The sequence below is a fragment of the Nelumbo nucifera genome, chromosome 4 (assembly GCF_055504915.1).
Source record: "Nelumbo nucifera cultivar China Antique chromosome 4, China Antique-T2T, whole genome shotgun sequence".
Lineage (NCBI taxonomy): Eukaryota > Viridiplantae > Streptophyta > Magnoliopsida > Proteales > Nelumbonaceae > Nelumbo > Nelumbo nucifera.
Genome location: NC_142652.1, coordinates 96,690,939 through 96,709,460, shown reverse-complemented (window position 1 = coordinate 96,709,460; position 18,522 = coordinate 96,690,939). Strand labels below are relative to the sequence as shown.

Here is an 18,522-nt window from a genome sequence, read left to right as displayed (position 1 = left end):
TTCAAGTTTATGAACTACTTTTGCAAACGAAAATAAATGTAAGGTTAGTTCCATATGTAGGCCTGGGTAGTGGCCTTTTGCCTCAAGACACATTAAATAATGAATGGCCTGAATGCTTTGAAGTTTGATCTGCCCCATGTGTTTGTCCCCAATACAACTGATTCTTTGTACTGCTGGCGATGCAGCCCTGTCTATTAGATATTTCACGTCCGAGGTTGCATCTGGAGTAGCTTAAGCGCTTTTTTATTAGTATCTCATATCTTAGAAGCTTTATATGGAATTCCCCATAATGCCTCCTGTTAAGTAGATATAATTTGGTTAAACATTTCCTCACATTTCCCATTTAAGAACAGCAAATAATCTGTTAATCATCTTAATGTCTAGGGCTACATGCCTCTAAGTGGTTATGATCATCTGGATGACTAGGTTTTGCCAGATAATCTTTTAACTCGTGTAACTTCCACCCAAATTTGAAGCTATTACAGTTCAGTTCAATAAACCGAGGCATTAAAAATGTTTTGGACAGTCAATGTTGGGAGAGAACTTTTTTCTTTTCCATCAATAAGTAAAGATGAATTACAAAAGGTTCAATATATACACTATAAATATTAATATATTAAAACAATAACAGAACTCTAAATGTGCATATTAAATAATAAAGTAAACATTTTCAAGCATGTTGCATTCAGATGCTTGAAGAGAACGCCAAAACTCTGCCCCCTCCCCGGATTATCTGGGGAAAGGATCACATTCTAAGTCAATGCAAGTGGCAAACAGAACCATGCACTCAAAGCCTATGCCAAATCCACTGTGTTTGACGGTCCCATAACGCCTTAGACCAAGGTACCTTTCATATGGCTCAAGTGGGAGGCCCATCTCCAGTATCCTGAAATGATCAAAGTAGTTCCCCAGGAATGAATTCACAGATAATGGATTCATCACTTAATATTTCAAGCCAAGGTGTTGTGAGTAAAAGCATCAACAGAGTGAAACTCAACAAAGCAGTACCAGCAGTACCAACTCAAGGAATTAACTCTGAAATACCCGTTGATGCCAACCTAGGTTCTTTTTTCCATGCCAACCAAATAGTGTTACATCCAAATGATTTTATGAAGTACTAAAAAAGTCCACATCCACTACCACTTACTTGTATGTGAAGATTATTAACAAATGAGCCGGAATGATTATACATGAAACAATATGGGGGCTGTGACACAAATACATAATAAAAATATTAGAAATGTTATTATCTTAAAATTAAATTCTCTTAGGGATATATGGTTTGAAACAACTACCTGGAATTGCGGGGACATGGTGTGAAAATTCTGCAAATCCAACTTCAGTGTAACCCATGTTAGAAGAAATTAATTTTAAGGGTGGTTGTAAAATCAAATTAGAAGAGAAAAAATAAAGTTCGTCAAATAATTATTAGAGTTGTCCAAATGTCTTACATGAACATGATTTGAAATGGTGTTTTGCGGATCACTTCTATTTGTAACAGTTTGAATACTTTCTCCAAAACTTGAACCCTGTATTATAAGAGTTTCAATACAATATATATCAAAACTTAATACAAAAATTATCAAACCTTAATACCTGTGTGTAGGTGAGAGAGTGGTCAAATTCTTGTGCATTTGTGATTATCATCTTCTTGGCTACAAGATTGAGATTCCCCTCATCTCTACATTCCTGAATCATAAAAGAATCAATTAATATTATTTAAATAAATTTTTTAGATAAGTTAAAAAATACCTGTGTAGAGCATTTTTCGGTAGATTGGTCCCCCTGTCTTTTCCTCTTAGCTATTGCTTTTTCCAAGGCATTTTTTGGCCTTTTAGAAGAGCGTACAGTAGAAACCCTGTCTTTAAATCCTTTCGCTTGTTTTGAAAACCCGCTTTCCACAGATCTTCCACCAGTGCTACCAATGCTATCACTTTCAACATGTGTGCCATTAAGATCTATGCAAGGAGACCCAATGTTATCATTTTCAACCTGCATACTCTCAAATGCTGCAGATGATTGATCAAATGTTGTCTGTTTCAAACACCTTGTCACATCTTCCAACAGCTTTTCTCCTACCTGCATAACCATCTTATAAGCATCACCACTAGGTGCAGCTTTATTTACTATTTGGATGAGCAAATGAGACATCTCTTTCCTATATGTTGCTACTTTTGTAGCTTGATCAAAATACAAATTAGAGCCATGAGATGCTTCACTGCTAGACGCTTTTGCACCGATAGTCCATCTTTTCAATATATAGCGTGATGGTAGCATCTGCACACGTCTATAATCAAGTATTTTCAATGCATGCCTACATAAGATCCCAACAAATTCAAACTTTTTGCAACTACAATTGACTGAATCATTTTTTGAATCATAAATCACTTTGAATCGACGATTCACCCCATACGCAGAAATTGTATATTCAACTATTGTTTCAGACACAACATGATCTTCTTCAATTTTGCAATTCAATTGTTGCAACACCTCATTATGAAACAGAGAAAAAATTGGGGGTGTATACACATGAGCAGTAAAATCTAATATTCCCACATGTGCTGCCATGGTTGGAGTACTTTGTGTTGATGCAAACTCAGCTTTTAACTCCTCATACCGCCTAACAGCAACCACTCTCTCAAAATGCCGAAGGAATATTAACAAATCATACCTGATATTAAGATATTTCCTAAGGCAACTATTAAAACTTTCGCTTCTCTGTGTTGTGCTTATGTCAGCAAAAAATATTTGTCGTTGAAATGCTAATGCCCATTTATGCCTTTTACTATACAACCTTTGCAACCAATCATTCTCTTGAAGTCCATACATATTGATCATGCTCTCCCATGCATTTTCAAATTCATCAACATTTTCACAATCATATAGACAATTACTAAAATCCTTAGAAAATGTCTTGAACTTCTCAAATACACCACTAAGGTGTATTGCAGCATTTTGGAAGATATGACAAACACATAACCGATGATGTGATTCTGGCAATACCAAATTAATCGCTTTTTCCACAGCTACATCATCATCAGTTAGAATTGTATTTGGTTTTTTTCCTCCCATTGTTTTGAGAAACACATTAAACAACCATTCAAATGTATCTACAGTTTCATCATATAACAATGCAGCACCAAAAATAATTATTTTCTTATAATTATTCACCCCCCAAAATACTGCAAATGGTCTATTCTCCTTATTCATTCTAAATGTTGTATCGAAGCATACCACGTCACCAAAATGAGCATAATCTACTATCATTTGTGCATCTGCCCAAAACAAATTTGTAACTAACTCAGCTTGATCAAGTTGTATTGCATAAACAAAGGATGGATCTTTTGACCGCCTATCTTCAAAATATTGTAGAATACCACCTGCCTCCCCCTTCTCCATTTTCCTTGTCCGGTATGTATTTAAGTAATTCTTTAAATTTGTAGACGTAAACTCAACATTTTCACAAGCACCAGCTTCAATGGCGACCAATTCTATTGATGCTTTTGAAGCTATCACTGCATCATTTGCCATTTTAGCTTGATTACCTTTTACCTTACTAGTCGTTCTTTGTGATCTCAACATATGTGACTTGCTAGGAGCCGCGATTATATGATTATGAACATCATTAAAATCAATGATGCGATAACAACCATCCTTACAACGGCTTATCTTCATAGCTGCCATACAACCACATCTTGTCTCTTCTCGACGATTCTTGACATTGAGCCTACGTTTATCTGTATCACGCCGCTTCCCTTCTTTAGAACAACAAAACTTGCTGAATCTTATTTGGCAAGTTTGCTTGCATAATACCCTATTATCCTTTCGAGTACTAAATCCCACCCTTCTAGCATATGTATTATAAAACTCATATGCTTCGTCTACAGTTTTAAAAATCATGCCAATCTTTGGGATCCACTCTTCAGGAATAGGACTTGATTTTTCCTTGAGTTTATTTTGTATACTTGTATCAAAGCCTCTTGCTTCTTCAGAAGTAGGCAAATCATCATTAGGTTTGGCTGGTTCACCTATGTTAGGTGAAGGATTTACCTCATTTGAATTATTGGTTGTGTTAGTATGTCCGCGTTTGTCTCTATCAAGTTCAAAATTCAACCTTTGAATGGAGTGTGAGGTATCCTCCATTCTTTGTTTGATTATCCTGTTACACATAACAAATTTTAACCAACTATTAAAACATTAAAACATCAAAAAAAAGAGAAAAAAAAGCTAAAATCAATATAATGAAAATAACAATAGAGTAAGTTGGGAATCCACTATGTTATAGATTAAAAATAGGTTCAATTAATCATCTAACCGCAACAATGGTTTCCTACATCTACTAAAAATCCATAACTGGTCATATGAAGATGATAAACTTGCATACCATCCTCTCAAACAGTCTAATATTAAAATCCTCATAGCCAACTTGTATAGTCACATGAAAATAAAACTCTAGTTCAAAACATGGTTTCCTACTACTACATCTAGTTCAAAACTTGTATAGGCAAGTTGTATGGAGCAATAGAAGCATGTTCAGCTTGTTTATTCTCCTTTGATCATTCATGCAAGACTGAAGATTATCCTGTCCTTCCCTTTTCATTTAGTCATAAGGTTAACACTTGTGGAATTACAAGACATTATAATTCTTCCCACCCAAACAGCAATTAAGTCAAATGATGGGACATGAATTGAAAATGATCACAGTAGCCATGCAATAAAGCATAATCAAACAACTATTAGAATTAAAGTATGCAGATAAAAATTGCAAAGTAAAACCTCCCTTTCTCCCTTTCTCTTCTTAAGAACCTACCAACAAAGACCTACCTTTATGATATCTCCTATACATCAACTACTAATCCCTTTATAAGTCCCTTATATAGCATGTTTAAAAGATCCAATTACACTCACATTTCAAGGTCACCATTGGACTTGGACCAACAACCATAAACAAAGGTAGAACATGAATACCCATGGTTGTCTCCTATATTTTGGTGGTCAAAATAAAGAGGTATAGGTTATTAGGTAAATCCAAGGGGTGGTTAATGATATATTGTGAAAAAATTACAGCTCAAAGAAAATATATATATATTTGTGAAGGGTGGATTCTTGAAAAGGTGGCGCTATTATCCTGACTTTCCGGAATTTGTTCAACAGTGGGGATAACACTAGCCATGTTTGGAGGTGTACAAAAGCATTCATTGGATAGGAACAAAATCCTAGTGAGAGGAGGCATCTATCTAATTATTGTTGGTGATCCTGGATTAGAGGGCAACTGCACGATGGAGGAGAGGTTTGTTCATGCTGTGCGCATTGGAGAAGAGTAATGAAGAGAGAAGCAAAGAACTTTCTGCTCGAGAGTTATCCAAAGGGAATACAGCTTTGAAGGTTAGGGAAACTAACAATGGTGATGGTATTGTTGGTAGATTAGGAGGTGATTGAATGGTCATGGCATTTATGGAAGGAGCTTTACAGCATAGTTTTCAAGGCACCAAGGTGAAGCTAGGTTACAGAGGGGCGCCTTGTTGCCTAGCTGCCTAGGGAGGTGCCTATGCATCGCCTAGGCGATGCATCTTTTTAAGTAAAAAACATGTCCTAGGGTAGTTCGCTAGGTTCCATAACCACATTTCCTTAATAATAATCCATAATTTCCATAAGAAAAGTATAAGCTTCATATTAAAGTATAGAAATAAGCATATTCATGAAAAGAAAATCCAAAAAATATAGGGGCTGAACCCCTATTTTTGTTATAGAAAAAGAAGAAAAGGTCGGGTTTTGAAGAAGAAGAAGTGTTGATTAGACAAAATTTTAAATTCTTCCTTACTTATTGGTTCAGGTTTTGAAGTCTTTGAGGGTTCAATGCAGCAGTTAGCAATGTCTGTGGTGATTAAACCCTAATAAATAAGAAAATAATAAAAGAAATTAGTATATAAACACACAAAATTAATATTTTAGTTTAATAATGTCTTTTATAATTAAAATGTCAAAAAATTAAAAATATAAAAGTATTTTATAAGACAACATACAAAACTGCTAGGTGATTAGGTGAGGCGAACCTTCAAGGGTGCCTTGTTGCCTAGGCGTCGCCTTGACAACTATGCTTTACAGTCAGGCAGAAATTGTGTTCAAAGAATCGAAGGTAGTGGAGGAAAGAACCTACAATGCAGAAAGAAAAGAAAATGTTAAAGGCAGGTACATAACTATTTATGAACATTTTGGTCAAGGAAAGAAGCAGGCTGTCTGCTTTCCAAAAGGAAAAAGAGGGGAAAGTTGGAAGGAGATCCTTAAGATATTGCAGGAATTTTTAAAGCAGGAAGAGAAGAAGGCAGAGGAAGACAAAAGGGCAGAAAAAAATGAAGACTAATGAATTGAAGGAAGAGGAAGATAATGAAAAACTATGGGCTAATGACAGGAAAGGACGTCTATTCAGAATGATAGCAAGTTAAGAGAGAGGAGAGTGGGAAAAGAAGCTAGTAGTCCAGACAAAAGAATAGCCACAAGATTGGAAGAAAATAGTAGAAACTATAATCTTGGGCTTGAAGCTCAAGGGGATGGTAATAATAACTCCCTTTGAAAAGCAAAAGGCTTTGCTTGAATTAGGCTAAGTTTGGGAGTGCTTATTTGGAAAAAAAAAAAAGTTCTTATTCTAATAAGCACTTATCAGTATTTGGTGAAAAAAACGCTTATTTTAAACAGGGGTAATATAGGTATTTTAAAAATGACATGGAGGGCGAAGATAGGCCAGAAAGGAAATAAGCCCAAAATTTGGGCTTCTCAAATAAGCACTTATTTTGGGCTTATTTCCCAAATGCAAATAAGTGTTTATTGGTGTGGTCCTGGACCAAATTAAGTGCTTATTCGAATAAGCACTTATTTTTAAGCACTCCCAAACTTAGCCTTAGTAGAAGATGTGGTGGATGTAGCCGCAATGAATTTTGCAGATGAATAAGAGGCTAGCCACTTGGAAGAAGAATTATATGTCTTTGGGGGGTCGGATCACTTTGATTATGCCTACCTTGACCAACTTGCATGTTTATTTGTTGTTTGTCTTTAGAATCCTGGCAATTGTGAGTAAGAATATTGGAGAAGTTAATGAGAGATAAGCTAATAAAAAAAAGTTAATGAGAGATTTTTTTTATGGGAGCCAGGTGAGGAAAAAAGTGATCATAGAGTTGGATGGGGAGTGGTTACTAGAGGCAAGAATAACAGCGGTCTAGGTATAGGGGGCATCCAGGAAAAGGAATGAGGCTCTTTCGGGGAAGTGGCTATGAAGACTACAAAAGGAAAGAAACAAACTTTGGGTTAAGGTGATTGTAAGTATTCAAGGGCAAACAACTGATAGTTGGGATGTTGGAGTCCTGGCCAATGTTTTAAAATGCGGAAGCGTGATGCGAGGCGTTCCACTACCTAGAGGCGTAGTTCAGAACGCAAGAGGCGTAAGCCTCCCGAACACAAGGAGGCGTAAACCTCCTTAAGAGTAGGGGGATTAGGAGGAGGAAGGGGGGATCTCATTTTTTCTTTATTTTTAATAAAAATCTTTTATATTAAAAAGAATAAAGATGCATAACATTAGTTGATTGGGACTTCAGTTTTAGAAGGGATTTTTTATATCAATTGAAGGGCTACACAATGGGGAGTAGCCCATCCCCCAACCCATAACCCCCCAATCCAGGTGTAGGCGAGATTCGATCCCAAGTCTCTGCTACCACCAACAGGAGACCTTACCAACCAGCTGGTTGGCACCTTGCGGGTTTTAGGGACTTTGAAATCCATTCTGTTTCAGCTCTAATTTAATTATTGGCTGGGGTGGTTTTGGATCCTGGGAGAGGGGATAGCAGGATTTGGAGCCAATGTCCAATTTTTTGGTCCCTTCTGACTCAAGTTCTGTTTTTGATTGGGACTTCGTTTTTAGAAGGGATTTTTTATATCATTTGAAGGGCTACACAACGGGGAGTAGCCCATCCCCCAATCCAGGTGCAAGCGAGATTCGATCCCCAAGTCTCCACTACCACCAGCAGAGACCTTACCAACCAGCTAGTTGACACCTTGCAGATTTTAGAACGGGTTTTAGGGACTTTGAAATCCATTCTGTTTCAGCGCTTATATAATTATTGGCTGCGGTGGTTTTGGATCCAGGGCAAGGGGATAGAAAGATTTGGACTTTGACTTATTTTGGTGTGTTTTCTTGTGCCTCTTTTTTCAAAGCCTTAATGCAGCCTTCTGATAGTCTTGGAAATAATTTTCCAGTCCTTGAAGTTTGGGGTAACTGATTCCTCCTAGGATTGGGGCTTTTTTGTTGGGAAGCCTTTCTGGGAAGGTGTAACACTTGTGACTTGCTCCAAAGAAAAAGACTTAACTAGTGCTTACCTCCCAATTCGTGTATCCTTTGTAAGGCTAATGGTGAGAGCTGCTTTCACCTGTAAATATCTTGCCCCTTTGTTTCAGATACTTGGGTTTGGTTTCTCTCCTAATTTGATTGCAAGTGGACCCCCCCCCCACTGGATATACAAAGCTTGTTTGCCTCTTCTTTCTTCAGATGGCCAAAGAAGAGGGGTAAGGGGTAGAACTCTATGGAGGTGTGTTAGGGCTGCTATATGCTGGATAGTCTGGGAAGAAAGGAACTCAAGAATTTTTTCAGGTAAAGAAAGGAGTAAGGAGGCCATTATTGAGGCAGTTACCATTAGAGTGGTATAGTGGGTGCAGTCTATGGAGTTGTTTGAAGGTATGTCCACAGATATGATCAGAAGGAACTGGAAGGATATGGCTGATTCAGCCCCTGAAAAGACCAAAATTACCCCCCTTTGGTCTCCACCAGCCCCTGGATTCGTTAAACTGAACTTTGAATGCAGTAGTGAAGGTAACCTGGGGCCATCTGGCATAGGTGGAGCCTATGGAGACGACGAAGGAAAAGTCATTGCTCTATTTTCTGGTTCTGTTGGTGTTGGTGACTCACTTCAGGCTGAGATCTTGGCAGTAATGGAAGGAATAAAGAAGGCTAAGGAGTTGAATTGCCGCAAGCTTATTGTTGAAGGGGATTCAAAACTGATTATTGGCTGGCTGCAAAAAGAAGATAGTGGTCTATGGAAGTATGCCAATGAAAAAAAGATTGTTTAATCAGTTAGCACAGACCTGGAAATTCAGTTATAGTGGGTAAAGAGAAGTGCCAACTCCTTTGCGGATACTCTTGCTAAACAAGGGGTGGGAAGGGAACATCTGTTTTGGGCTATATTGTAAATTATTTGTTTCTCTCAAGGGGAGGGTTAAGAGGTTTTACCTCTCCCCTTCTGCTTTGCACTTATTTCTTTATTATTTAATGAAAGTTTTCTGTTATTTATCAAAAAAATCTAGCAGCTTCACAGTGGCAAGATGGAAGGAAGAAATCTTCATACTCTTGGTGGAAATTGTTCATATTCTTGGTCTCCCCTTCCACCTATGGAAGGAAGAAATCTTCAAGTCAATTGCTTCATTATGCAATGTGAAGTTGGATAGCACTTTTGCAATTGATCTTCACTCGGCAGCTATTTGCTTGAGTGGGGTTAGTCCTGAGGAAATCCCAAGGAAAATACTAGTTGCAGACAATCAACTGGTTTACTCAGTCTGGTTGACAACCGCCATTTAAGCTGCAATGTGGAGAGCTTCTAGAAGGGAAGATGACAAAAGGTTTGAAGATGATTTTCTAGGTGGTAGGAGCCAATTGGATGAAGTAAAGGCGATTGAAAATTACACTGAAATGGCAAAACAAATACTAGGTAGAGGAAAAGGCGAGGTTATAGAGGAAGAAACATATAATCCAAAGAAAGGAGGGGATTTGGCATGTGGCTGGTCTTACCCTGAGGTGCTGACTGGAGGACCTCAGCATGTGCAGCAGCACTCTGGATCTGCTACCCACATCCATACCCATGGGACACCACCACCCTGTATTGGGAACATCTCCCCGTGAATGACAAGGAAGATATTCTCAATGGGTAGTGTGTGGGTAGCAGATCCGAGGCCCAATTTAGAAAATTGAAAAAGAATGTGGGTTAGTCTATCAGAGGTTCAACCTTGAACCGGACTAAGGTATTGGGGTCAAATAATCTAAACCAATCATGTGGTACTTAAGTAACCACATGAGAATGAAAATTGGGCTTGGGTCTGTTTCTTTGAGGCCCACAGGTGAAAAACAACCGAGTTGTCTCAGCACATGACCTGTTTAGAGGGCATGTGACTACCAAGGAAGGCCCAAGGATGAACAACAATGTTTGTCTATCATCTTACTCTTCATTCAAATCAGGGGTCCATGGAGTCCGAAATGAGAAGATGGGGTGGCAAACTTCAATGCAATGGGTACCTAGTAAAGGGAAGATGATTGAGTCTCCTGAAAAGTGTAACCCAAGGTTTAACAAATGCAGTAGCAAAGAAATAGAGGGACTTCAAGATGAAGACTCAGAGTTCAATGGTCACAGAAGCGACTGCGATGCAATTTCCTCTAAATATTCGAGCATAGGCAGCACCGATCAAACTTTGAGGCTCAATATGAATGAAGTAGAGAGGTTGTGGCATGAAGTAGTGAAAAGTATCCATGGCTTTTCCGAATCAGGTTGGGATGCAGGAGTATCCCAAAGGGCTTTTGCTTACAACACCTTGGAAGGCTATCTCTGGCATTCTCCCTAAGTTCCTCGGTTTTGTAAGGTATGCTTGCTCTGGAAACTCCATTCTTTTTTGGGAAGATACTTGGGTGAGCTCTCAATCCCTAAAAGATTGTTTCCCTTCTCTCTATTCCATCTCCCTCTTTAAAAAGAAACCCATTTCTTGGTTCCTTTCCCCCCCGGTTTGCCCTTTGACCTTAAATTGGGATTTTGGGTTTCAAAGAAGGTTAAGGGATGAAGAATTTCTTTGCGTTTCAGAGCTGTTGTTGCTTCTAGATTTGGTGTGTTTGGACCCCTCCTAACCCGGATAAAAGAGTCTAGTCCCTAACCCCGGTTGGCTCATTCATTTGTGCTTCTTTCTTTAAAGCCTTTTGCTCCAACCCCTCCTCTCAGGTCTTCTCTGTTAAAGAGGTATGGTCAAGACCAATTCCCTCCAAAATAGCAGTGTTCTGTTGGGAAGCCTACTATGGTAAGATCAATACTGTGGAAAACTTGCAAAAGAAGAAACCTTTTATGTGTTTGTCCCCTAACTGGTGCTCTCTGTGTAAAGTGAAGGGTGAGGACTGTAACCATTTGCTGATATCATGCTCCTTTGCTACCAATATTTGGAACTGGGTTGTTTCATTATTTGGGTGCAGGTGGAATTTGCCCTCTGAAGTAAAGCTGCTGTTCACTCCGACTGCTTTTGGGAGATTGACAAAAAGAGGGAAGCTAATGTGGAAATGTATCAGAGCTGCTACGTTGTGGACTGTATGGGAGGAGAGAAATGCTAGAATATTTCAAGAACAGGAAAGAAGTCTTGCTGAAATCAAGGGATGCATATTGACAAGGACTATCTCATGGTTAAAATCTTCACACTTGTTGGCAGATTACTCCTTTGATGACTTAAGGAGAAATTGGGCTGCAGTGGCTGCTACAGTCTCCACCAAGATCAAATCACAAGCTGAATGGATTCCCCCACCGGATGGTGTGGTAAAATTGAATTTTGATGGAAGCTGCCAAGGTAACCCAGGGCCATCGGGAATTGGTGGGATTCTGAGAGACAAAGACAGCAATATGTTGTCTATATTTTCAGGACCAGTGGGTGAAGGTGATTCAGTAAGAGCAGAGCTACTAGCAGTGGTACAAGGTATACAGATGGCTAGTCAAATTGGAATGACCAATCTGTTAGTAGAAGGGGATTCCAAGGTAGTAGTAGGCTGGCTAATTAGCCCAGAAATAGCTTGTTGGGGCTACAGGGATCTGTTAAAGAAAGTTAAATGGATGACAATGGGTGTCTCAGGTTTCAGTGGGTCAGAAGATCAGCAAATGCAATGGCTAATTCTCTAGCCAAGCAAGGGGTGTCAAGGGGAGATCTATTTTGGGCTACTTTGTAATTGTGTCTCAGGCTTGGGCAGGTTTGGTGTAAATGGTTCAGTCCTAGGGAGGTAACATCTCGTGCCTCCTCCTAGGCTGATTGTATTTTTGTTATTTGATTTAATAAAACTACTCTCATTTATCAAAAAAAAATATGAATGAAGTAGAGAGTTTCAACATAGAAGAACTATTCCTAGGAGGAAAAGAAGAGAACCCAATTCCTCAAAATGAAGCAAAGGATGTTGGGCGGGCAGTGCACTTAGTTGAAGTTGAACAAGTTGCCTCCTCTCCTATTATTGAAAATTACCTCCAAACTCTCAGCAAGTACAAGGAACACAGGAAGTGAGACAAGAGGACAACTCAGCTTCTGGCCTCCTCCCGTAATGCTTCAAATAGGGGATAATGAGGCTGAGAGCTCACTAACAAGGACAACTCAGCTTTCTGGGACAGTGCATCCACAGTCCGGTTGGTGGCTCCAGGCTTATATTTGATTACAAAATCAAAACCCATTAACTTCATTACCCATTTTTGCTGATCCGGGGTGAGGGCTTTTTGGTCCAGTATAAACCTTAGGCTTCTTTGATCAGTCCGGATAATGAATCTTCGGCCCAACAAGTATGGTCGCCATTTATGGACTGCCAACACGATTGCCATCAGCTCCTTAGTGTGTGTGGACTGGTTTCGATCCCTTGTAGAGAGGACCTTGCTGAAGTAAGACATGGGCTTCCCATTTTGCATGAGCACCGCTCCAATCCCTATTCCCGATGCATCACATTCAACCACAAAGGTCTCCTCGAAATTCGGCAAGGTTAGGACTGGTGGGCTGGTCATGGCTTGCTGGAGGGAGTCAAAAGCTTGTTGGGCCTGCTCCGTCCAAACGAAGCAGTCTTTCTTGAGAAGCCTAGTTAATGGGGCTGCTAGCAACCCATAATTGCATATGAACCTTCAATAGTAGCCAATAAGGCCCAAAAATCCGCGTAGGGCTTTGATTGACTTGGAGTGGGCCAATCCTGTATAAAAACTATTTTTTCTGGGTCAGCCATGACCCAACCTCCTGCAACCACATGGCCCAAATAATGGACCTCAGTCTGTCCGAAAACACACTTCGAAAGTTTGGCATACAAGTGATGTTGTTTAAGCAAGCTCAAGTCTGTTTCAAGTGCTGAAGGAGGGAATCCCAATTCTTGTTGTATACAAGAATGTTGTCAAAGAAGAACAAAATAAAACGTTTGAGATAGGGCCTGAAGACGTCATTCATGATGGCTTGGAAGGTAGAGGGGGTGTTGGACAGCCCAAATGGCATAACTAGAAATTCATAGTGTCCATCATGGGTTTGAAAGGCCATTTTGTATACATCTTCGAGGTGGACCTGGACTTGGTGATAACCGGATCGAAGATCCATTTTGGAGAAATACCTGGCTTGCCCCAACTCATCTAACAGCTCATCCACGACCGCAATCAAGAACTTATCCTTGATGGTAATTTGATTTAGAGCCCGGTAATCTACACAGAAACGCCAAGACCCATCTTTTTTTTAACAAGGAATACCGGGGACGAGAATGGGCTTGTGTTAGGCTGAATCCATCCCTTGTGCAGGAGCTCCTTCACAAAATCACAAGCCTCTCAATCTCAGTCTTTTGGAAGTGCGGGTATCTGTAGGGCCAAACATTAGTAGGGGCTGCCCCCGAGGTTAGAGGTATGTGATGGTCTTGGAACCAAGTTGGGGGAAGTTGGTCCAGGTCTTTAAAGACTTCTGGGAACTAGTCTATCACCCTTTGTATATCACATAGGTCTTTCTCAGATGGTTGGACTTCATTTTCCAGCTTTAGTACGAGCCTGATAGGCACTGGACCCGTCTGCATCAACAATAAATGTTATCTCCCAAAACCCCCCTTAAGCATGGAGTGTAGACTCTCCACTAATGGGTCGGGTATCACCTGACCTTGTAGATGGCAGCGGAGCCCATCACAATAAAAGTCCATGGTCATGTGTCCCCAATCACAAAGGACCAGGCCCAATTGGCTCAACCATTGTACACCCAATACTACATCCGCCCCACTGATCCAATGGATGCAGGTCCACGATGAAAGTGTGACCTTGGATCACCAGCTTTTCATTTTTACAAATACTTTCACACTCAATATGGTTACCATCCGCGACTCTAACAGCAAATGGAGAGGTGTAGAGGACCGTCATACCTAGTTGGCGAGCCAAGGCTTGTGTGACAAAATTCAGTGTGCTCCCACTATCTATGAGAACGGTCACTCGGCGGCCCCTGAGCTTCCCTTCAACTCTCATAGATTTGGGGGACGCCAGCCTTGTCAAGGCTTGAAGAGATATTTCGGGATTGTCATACAGAGTACTGTTAGGCTCCTCCTCCTCAGCTAGCTCCTCGTCATCTTCACCTCCAGTTTCCTCCCATTGCAGCAAGAACATCCTCTAGGTCTTGCACCGGTGGCCATGCCCAATTTTTTCATCATAATTGTAGCACAGGCCCTTCTCACGCTGGGCCTGCATTTCAGCCTAGGAGAGGTGTTTGAAGGGAATTGAGCTCCTAGTCGGAGGTGTGGGTCCTTGGGTGGGCCGATTGGTCTCCGCATTAGGTCAAACAAGCTTTGTCATGGACCTAGGGAGAAGCCCATCTTGTCCCGACGGTGTTTTCAATAGGGGCCCGGACGGGCAAAACACCTTCCTCAATCAATCCAGCCGCTTCTCCTGCAACCTTGCTAGCCTTGCAGCCGCAGCCAAAGAAGTGGGCTGAAGGGCCTTTACCTCAACCTTAATGTCATCTCTCAACCCTCTGACAAAACAGGAGAAGCCCATCTTGGTGAGACGGTGTTTTCAATAGGGGCCCAGACAGGCAGGTCACCTTCCTCAATCGATCCAGCCGCTTCTCCTGCAACCTTGCTAGCCTTGCAGTCGCAGCCAGAGAAGTGGGCTGAAGGGCCTTTACCTCAACCTTAATGTCATCTCTCAACCCTCCGACAAAGCAACCAACCAGCACCTTCTCCGACCATCCATATACTCTGGTGGCAAGTCGTTCAAACTCGACTTGGTAGTCCCGGTAGGCACAAATCGAATGCACAACACCTCCGTGAACTCTTGCCATGAAATTTGGGGACGGGAGTGCCTGAACCACTAGAACCATAGAATCTCCCCCCTTCCAAATGAAGGAAGCAACGGTCATGCATTGGAGTCCTTGTACGTCGTGATATTCGAAGTACTTCTCGGCCTTGAAGATCCAGGGGATTGGATCTCCTCCATACAATGTAGGAAAGTCCAGTTTGGTGACTCTCCCAGGTGCGTAGTTTCCCCCCCCCCCGATTAGTGCCCCAGCTAGACTCTTCTTTGTCACTATCTCGACATGTGGCGGGGGTAGCTTTCTCCTCCTGTGACACTATCACCAACACTACCTCTTTAATCTCCTTAAGCCCCGCGACCACTTGGTGGAGATCGACTTCGATCTTGTCCACCCTCTCGTCCAAGGTCATTGAGCGGGTGTTGGTCATTTTTGATCTTTCAAGTTGGTCACTCGGGCTCTGATACCAGTTGATGAGATACTGTTCACCTCCAGGAATCTCTTCGAGGGAGACCCAACCTCTTGAACATGGATGAAGATGAGAGAGAGAGAGAAGAAAAGTTGGATTCATACGATTTTTGCAAAAAATCATAATCATACGATTTGATTCATAAATCTTACGATTTATACGATTAATGCAAATTATTATGATTCAAATCAATTCAATTAAGAATTGGTTCTCTACTTTGTCATTTTGTTTTGTTTATATTTAATTTTGTCAAGGGTGATTTGTTTTAAAGACCTTACTAGAAACTGATTTATTTATGTAATTTAAGACTATATATTGAGTTTATTTTCTATCATGTGTTGGATAAAGAGCCATTGTATGTGGATTATTTGAGTTTCAAGTCAAACTCAATTATATCATCTTAGATTTCTATTGTATAAGTGGTAAGTTCTATTCTATTAGGTCCATATATGGTAGATATGACTTAAAATAACACTTCTATATATATTTTGTCTTTTAGCATACCTATATTTAATTTTTGACAAGCTTGTAAAAAATAGAAATAATCCTACGATTTACAATATGATTTATAATTCAATTCAATTCAACTTTGTCTACAATTACGATTTTTAGATCAATGCCTGGTTATACAATGGATGGGGAGGGAGGCTAATGCTTTGGCTGATTATTTAGCTAAGCAAGGGTTAGGGATCAGTTGTTTGGACTCAATTGTAATTCTTGTGCTGTCTTTTTCTTTAAGAGTGAGGCTGCACCTCACGCCTCCCTCTAAGATGCTTGTAACAGTTGCTTATCTTTATTTATTTCAATGAAATTTTAACAAACTTTTACCAATAAAAAAAATGATATAAAGTATTGGACCAAAACCTAGAGAGAGGTCAAAAAACTAGAGGGAAGAATAAGTATAATTTAGCAGATTGTGAAGTCAATTTATAAACCATGGTTGTCTCCTATATTTTGTTTGTTTTCATTTCAGGAATGGGTTCCACATTTTGCATTAGTCCTCCTAACAGACCTTAGATTTGAAATGGAGAAGAGCTGAATCAAAGCTTGTGGATGCCTAAGATGCTGAAATTGTCAGTGTCTTCATCTCATGCAGCTACTAAGGAGAGAATCACAAGTTGGCGTAGAATCATAGTCACAAAATCTTTTACAAATAACTAACTTATCTATTGAAAAATGAGAGCCTAGATAAATCAGTTAACAACCATTCAACCTGATTAACAGATGATATAAATTTTTGAGCCACTTTTGTGAGGAGACCAACTTTCTGCTTATGAGAACTTATCAAAGAAAGAAGTTATATGAATACGTTACAAATACTTCCCATGTCAAATCAGATATAGTAGGATCTACCATTTACAATGTGTATTTGATCCAACAGATATGTAAAAGGGTTTGGATCTGCCACAAAACACACCAAATTGAGATTTTACAGTCTATAATCCAATCTAGATTGAGATTTTATTAGTCTTAATGGTTATGTCGTCCATTAGAATCTGTTGTTTGAGCTCGTTTTTCATTGTAGAAGTTAGTTTTTTATACATGAATCTCATTATGACATGGATAATTTGGCAACTAACGTATTCATATAAGTTATGAAAGCTCTCCATGAATATGCAACTTGAAAACCATGTTCCAAATCCTATTTATATCTTTGAAAAATTCTCAACTCTACTCGTTCAAAACTTTGAATTGACTGAGATTCCTATTTTCGCACGGTTTAATGGTGGGAGGAAGGAAGGTTACTGGGCCTTGAGCAAACTCATTTTAAAAGTTCTACAACTGTGTAGGATCATGAAAGTTGAAACAACGAAAGAGATGATCCATTGAAGTAACGAAGAAATCAAGAAATATGGAAAGAGAAGCAAGGAGAAAAAGTTTACCTTGGAGAGGAGGCCTTTTGAAACGACAAGTTGAATTGAGGCAGTGATGGTTCAAGGAATTAGAAAAAAATAAAAATAAAGAACCTACACCAAGAAATTACAACGTGTGCCGTTAATCAGAGAGACGAAAAAAATTACAGGAGAACGAAAAAAAATTACATAAAGAACCTACATCAAGAAATTACAAGCAAGGAAAAAAGCCCCTTTCGTCTCACACTCAACAGAGAGACGAGAGGGCTTCTTGTCACACTTAACGGAGATGGAACTGTTTTTCACTGACAAAAAAAAAAAAAGATTACCCGAGAGATCGACCACCGACGAAGAATGCAATTGGTTGTTGTGCCGTTAAGCAGAGGGAGAGACGTTGAGCAGAAGAGTGAGAACGAAGAAGGACGAAAGAATGAGAGGGGCGCTAGGGATTTTCGCGTGATGTGATGTTTTCTTGCGAGAAACTACGCTACTGCCCCTTCTATCACGTGTCATTTGATGACGCGTGTTCGCTCTACTTGAAGAACGGATTTTTGGCTCTAGTGACTTTGCTATTATAGCTTGGGTTAGTGAACTTTTAAAACGCGTTAATCGCGTTAATCCAGTAGTGGTGATATTAAAAAAAATAATAATAATAAATCTCTTAAATTATCCCTACTCTTTGGCGTAATGACAACGGTACATTTATTGTTTAGCTATTGTCTTGCGTACCCTGTCGTTATTCGACGGTTGCGTTCCTTTGCATGTGACACCACATGATTATAATTTTGTCCATAATTTCAAAATTACACTTTTGCGGTAGTCGTGGTGTCATCGCTCTTCTCCACAACTCAGAACTGCCACTCTTCTCCGCTGCTCACCTCCAGAATCGCTGCTCTTCTCCGAAACTGCAGAGGTTGGCACCCCTCTCGTTTTCTTCGAAACTGCCGCAGCCCTTCGTTCTCTCTCCCTCTCGGCGAAGCCCTCGCAGGCGATGGCAGCCACTAGCGAAGGGCTCCTTCCCTCCCTTTTTCTCTTCCTCCCCTTCGTTCTCTCGCCCCTCTTTCATCACCGCTGCTGCTGCTGCAAGTGGCAGCAACGGCGATGATAAAACAGGGGTGAGAGAGAATGGGGGAGAGAGAG

General features: G+C 40.1%; 1 protein-coding gene across 5 annotated transcripts; it reads right to left on the bottom strand.

Moving 5' to 3' along the window:
• Positions 1-532: 532 nt before the first annotated feature.
• On the bottom strand, positions 533-17,863 carry LOC104610832 (protein FAR1-RELATED SEQUENCE 5-like). 5 transcript variants are annotated; one of them, XM_088904210.1, is made up of 9 exons: positions 17,712-17,856; positions 17,413-17,496; positions 1,753-4,159; positions 1,597-1,689; positions 1,452-1,529; positions 1,296-1,337; positions 1,148-1,207; positions 1,009-1,065; positions 533-886 (listed from the first exon to the last, which is right to left on the bottom strand). In XM_088904210.1, exons 3-8 carry the CDS (start codon positions 4,141-4,143, stop codon positions 1,030-1,032), a joined length of 2,700 nt encoding a protein of 899 aa, XP_088760336.1. In that variant the 5' UTR covers positions 4,144-4,159; positions 17,413-17,496; positions 17,712-17,856; the 3' UTR covers positions 533-886; positions 1,009-1,029. The 5 variants fall into 5 exon arrangements, with proteins under 5 accessions (XP_088760336.1, XP_010275940.1, XP_010275942.1 ...); XM_088904211.1 differs by lacking the exon at positions 533-886 and adding an exon at positions 6,054-6,153 and having other exon boundaries at positions 893-1,065; XM_010277638.3 differs by lacking the exon at positions 1,009-1,065 and having other exon boundaries at positions 17,712-17,863.
• Positions 17,864-18,522: the final 659 nt, after the last annotated feature.